This window comes from Triticum aestivum, chromosome 4B (assembly GCF_018294505.1).
Source record: "Triticum aestivum cultivar Chinese Spring chromosome 4B, IWGSC CS RefSeq v2.1, whole genome shotgun sequence".
NCBI lineage: Eukaryota > Viridiplantae > Streptophyta > Magnoliopsida > Poales > Poaceae > Triticum > Triticum aestivum.
In genome coordinates this window covers 641,190,915-641,195,934 of record NC_057804.1, presented here as the reverse complement: position 1 = coordinate 641,195,934, position 5,020 = coordinate 641,190,915, and the positions used below count along the sequence as shown (strand labels likewise).

Sequence of the window (5,020 nt, the reverse complement as noted above, 5' to 3'; positions counted from 1 at the left end):
TTTATATTGATCTTGGGTGTGTGTAGGCCCGAAACTTTTTGTTTTCTACCATGTTTCCCAATAGCAACAACAGCAGGTCAGCGGCCATGGACAGCGACCACACGGCGGCGGAGGGAAACCCTAGTCGTCCCCAAGTCACCACACGTGGACGGCGGGGTCAAGTATCGTCAACCAAGAAATCTACTCCCTCCGTTCCATAATATAAGAGCGTTTTTTACACTAAATGTACGGAAGGAGCAGTACATTTCAGAAGTATTATTTCTAAATTTCAGAAACTGACTGAGCTACGTGATCCAGTTTTCGACAGTTCCATGAAACTAACATGATTGATGAAGAACAAAACTGAGAACTCCAAACTGAAGCAAGCTGCATGCCCCTGAAATCGTCGGTTGCCTTGCGAGGCTGAGCGCACGTCAACTGTCAAGGGATGCTGCAAGGGAATTACTAATCTTTTAGCCTCAAATCAAAGAAAATTTGTCATCTGCTTGTGAGTGAGTGGCGACCAAAAAGGAACGAACGAACTGAAGCATTTTGCGTCTACCTTGTGCAGTAGGTGACCGCGTGAGCGGTGGACACCGGCGAGACGCCGCAGAGCCCCGGCAGCAGCGCGATGGCGGACGCGTTGGACCAGTACCGCCGGACGAGCCCGGCCATGCAGCGGCACACGGACCGCCAGTTGTCCGGCGAGTCCGCCGCGACGGCGTACAGGCCGTCCACCCCCTCGCAGCACGGCGTGCCCGGGGCCGGCAGGGGCGCCGCGCTCGTGCCGCCCGTGACGAAAGCCGCGCAGCCCGTCAGCAGCGACGTCACCGTGCCGCAGTCCAGCGACGAGGACGACGGCGGCGTTGGCGTGGGCATGCCGGCCGCGGGCGCCGTCAGCAGGGCGGAGCCTGACAGCAGGGTGGCCATGACGATGGCTCCGGCGGCTAGAAACCACCCCACGGCCGCCATGTCCCTCGTCGCTGGATCGATCGGTCGGTCAGTGTGGCGTGACTGGCTGAAGTGTAGATGGAGGTGGAGGTTTTTGCGGTGCTTGTTTCGTGTGCGTCGCATGCGTACGTCATCGTGGTTACGTACATGTCCACGAGCGCAGGATGAGCTAACCACTTCAGGGGACACCAATTAGAAACGTCTTCCAAACATATAGACATGCATGTAAGAGCATACTGGTATGCAAGTCGTAATTTGTTCTTCTTTTTTCAAATACATGTTGCCTTTTTTCAATACACACTGTATTTTTCAGTGTACATAATATATTTGAAAAAAAAATACATAATGAACTTTTGTTTTCAAGAACAATGCTACGCTTACTGGCACTTTTTTACGAATAGAAGCCTGCAGAGAGAGGTGGCATCACCTAGTTCGACGGAAGGGATCCCCACGGGGGAACACATCTGTCTCTAACACCATGTCCCTGGAAACAGCCTTGCACAGCCTAGTCAACCATTTCTTTTTTCAAATACATGCTTGAAGATTTTTGTAGTAAATGTTGAACATTTTTTGAATGGTATGATTTTCCTTAAAAATATACAGAGACATTCTTTTACATTGTATACTAGTAAGATACACGTGCATTGCACACCAAATTATGAATAAATACCACATTATAGCATATGTAATCTTTGAGTCATATATTTATGATGTAGATGTTCGTTTAGTTGTTATAGTTCATCTCATTCAAAATCAATTAGTTCTATAAAAATGTTAGAATTCATGAGATTGTGCATGTAAAGCATAAAGTAAAAACAAATAATGGCAATTCATTTAAAAAATTGGGCAATTATTATACGGAAGATTCTAGAACAAAGAAGAAGTGCTTGTGTTTTGAGGTTTGTGCATTATGCTTAATTCAACCATGGAGTCTTCTAGATTGTATATGTGGCAGAATCTGGTGAAATGTAGATGATATCCAACGAGCAGTAGTGCTCGGATTTGCCATCTCTGCACCGTCGGATTGGCTTCATCCAATGACCATCTTTCAAAGTTATTCGCACACTATATAAGGGTATAGAAAGTTGAAAAATGTCATGGACATTTTCAGAAACACATGAACATTTTATTGGAATGGCACGATTTTTTTTTTAAAACTTGAACGAAGATAGTTAAAAGCTAACACCCATATAAGGTCTCGTAAAAGGTATTGCGGCCTGAACTCAACACATGTGGCCTAAGTGCCTTTTAGCTCATGTTATCGCCTGACGCGAGCTGTAGCACTCGCTTGCGTTAGCCGATAACATGTCGCATCAGTGCCTTTTAGCACATGTTATCGCCTGCCTCGAGCTCTAGCGTTTGCTCGCATCAGGCATCGCCATAAATGAGCCAGCCCAGGAAGGTAGTTTTTCCTCTCTTTTTTCACATTTTCACCTTTTTTACTTTTGCTTATATTTCGAAAACAAATCTAAATATATATATTACAGAAATCACTTTACTTAGAAAAAATGCTAATATTATATTGACAAATGTTAATACAGTATATTAAAAAGTTTCCCATGTATACAAAAGATGTACAATGCGTATGAAAAAATAGACATAAAAAATATGTTTTCAAAAATACTAATTATGTGTTTTAAAAATGTTAAACATGTAAAAATATATTTATGATGTATAAAAAATGTACAATGCGTTTGAAAAAAATAGTTAACCATGTATCTCAAAAAATTTAATCATGTATTATATTTTCTTAATGTGTATAAAAAATGTTCCTAGTGTATACGAAAAATGTAAAATGCATACATAAATATTGGACATAAAAAATACTACCTCCTTCCCAAAATAATTGTCTTAACATTAGTACAACTTTGTACTAAAGTTAGTATAAAGTTGAGTCACTTATTTTTGATGGAGGGAGTATATGTTTAAAAGAATGTTAATCATGTATTATAGAAATGCTAAACGTGTATACAAAAAATGTTAAACATGTAGATTGAAAATGTTCCTGATGTTTGCGAAAATTGTGGAATGTGTACGAACAAAGTGGACATAAAAGATATGTTAAAAATATTAAGCATGTATTAAAAAATTTTAAATGTGTATGTAGAATTTTTATTGTTGTATACAAAAGTGTAGAATATGTATGAGAAAAGTAGACATGAAAAAAATATTAATAATGTATTAGAATAATGTTAAAGGCGTCCATGGAAAAAGTTAAAGACATATATGAAAAAATTCTGATGTATACAAAGATAGAGAATGTATATTGAATATATATAAAGTATGTATTTAAAAAATTAATGCATTTAAAAAGTGTTCATGTTCTATACAAAACGAAGAAAATCAAACCTAAAGCGAACCAACAGCGAGCGACTAAAGTAAACGTGAAAACTGCACTAAAAGGGCCGGCCCGTGCGCTCTCGCCTATGGCGATATAACCTACCATCACACAATAGGTGAGAAATAGCTCTCGCGACATGTTAGTGACTTGGTACAACTAATGTTATTGGCTTCGAATACAGGGCACATGCAAGAAGTTCAGTTGACGAAGTCAGCAACCCCACCGTGTTGTTCTAGCAAGTAAAAATGATGACATGGCTGCACAAGAATTCAGGAAAAATCAGGTGTCGGGGACAGAGGTGCGGTTGGGGGACTGAAGATTGGTGTAGAGAGTAGTGCTTCCACATATTGATATTTTGGTTCTGATTGATGAAAAACTTACTATAAGATCACAAATAGTTATAAATTTTGAAATTTTAATTAAATAATTAATTAAAAATATTATTGATTGAGATGCTTTTAATTTTAGAAGGATTTGTGATTCTCCAAACCATGTAAGGAGAGTTGGATAAAAAAATGTTATAAATCTTGGTTTGGTTTTTTATATAAACACAAAAACTGTTATTATTATTTCAAATATTTCAGAAATATTTTCAATAGTGATAATAAAACGACTGTCTCATATATCATGGATATATAATTTATTGAAATTTTGGTGCATTTGGATTTGGTATTATTTAAAATAGATAGTGGAGTTAAAAGGACTTCTCTAGTTATGATCCTTGCATATTTGAGGTTGAATAAAAATAATTATGGGAATTATAAAACCCCGAGACTTGTTTTTAGGGAATTCGTAAAAGCTAAAAATGGAAACAAATGAATTTCCATGATTAAGTTTGGGTGAAAACTATTTTCCCACATCCCAATATGAGTATTTGGATTTATTCAAAAATCTTGGATTTATCAGAGAAGGCTTGGTAGTTATATGTGGCCATAATCATTTTGCGATAGTTCTTTAAATAAAAAAAATCATTACAGATTCCAGAACTCGATTGGGGTAAATATGTTAGCTATCTCCACCCCCACACGCTCCACCGAACAGCCATGCCCATGTCTCCTTTCCTTCTCTTTTTAACCTTCTTATTTCTTTCTCCTTTGGGTTCATCCTCTCCTGTGAAGTCCAATGTTCCTTCTCGCTTAATCCCAGACGCATGAAGACATGCAACGTTCATCTTCCTCCTACACGACCAGGAGCACGAACAGGCACACACACATCCATGGTGCGATCTCTTCCTCTCTTGGTTGAGCTTCATCTCATCACCAATTCATTCTGGTTTTAGCTCCAAACTTATGGACGCATTCAAGGAAACTCCATTTAGAGAATTAATCTCCATTTGGATACCTTAATTGAACAAACCAACTGCGTGCTCTCAATGCCAATGGTTGGCATTGATTACCCGATCTCCCTCCACCTTCTATATAAGGCCTGATAGATGAGGGCCATACATGTCCCTGGCCCTCCTACAATTTCGTTCTAAAAAATTAGTTCAAGTATCTACGTTAGTTCTTGTTGTAATTGACCCATGAAGTTTTATATATTCTTTTTTGTAGAAATGAAGAGAAAGACTTTGCATAGTTGGTTGCAAAGCAGTTCAATCACCTCCTTGGCCAACCCCAATGGCGAACATACACCCCCCTACTCTAAAAAAATAAGAGCACTACTCCCATTTCAAATGAGAGTACTAATCTACCAACTGATGAGACAACGAATCAATAATAAGGCACTATATACTAGAATTTTCATCCAAGT

The 5,020-nt window shown here is 38.9% G+C and overlaps 1 protein-coding gene across 1 annotated transcript; it reads right to left on the bottom strand.

Annotated features, from left to right (window-relative positions):
- Positions 1–202: 202 nt before the first annotated feature.
- On the bottom strand, positions 203–1,009 carry LOC123089532 (non-specific lipid-transfer protein A). Its single transcript, XM_044511187.1, has 2 exons — positions 542–1,009; positions 203–430 (listed from the first exon to the last, which is right to left on the bottom strand). The coding sequence occupies exons 1-2, from the start codon at positions 949–951 to the stop codon at positions 421–423; spliced, it is 420 nt and encodes a 139-aa protein (XP_044367122.1). The 5' UTR covers positions 952–1,009; the 3' UTR covers positions 203–420.
- Positions 1,010–5,020: the final 4,011 nt, after the last annotated feature.

Coding starts and splice junctions, on each gene's coding strand:
- LOC123089532 (XM_044511187.1), bottom strand. CDS start 951: ATGGCGGCCGTGGGGTGGTTTCTAGCCGCCGGAGCCATCGTCATGGCC.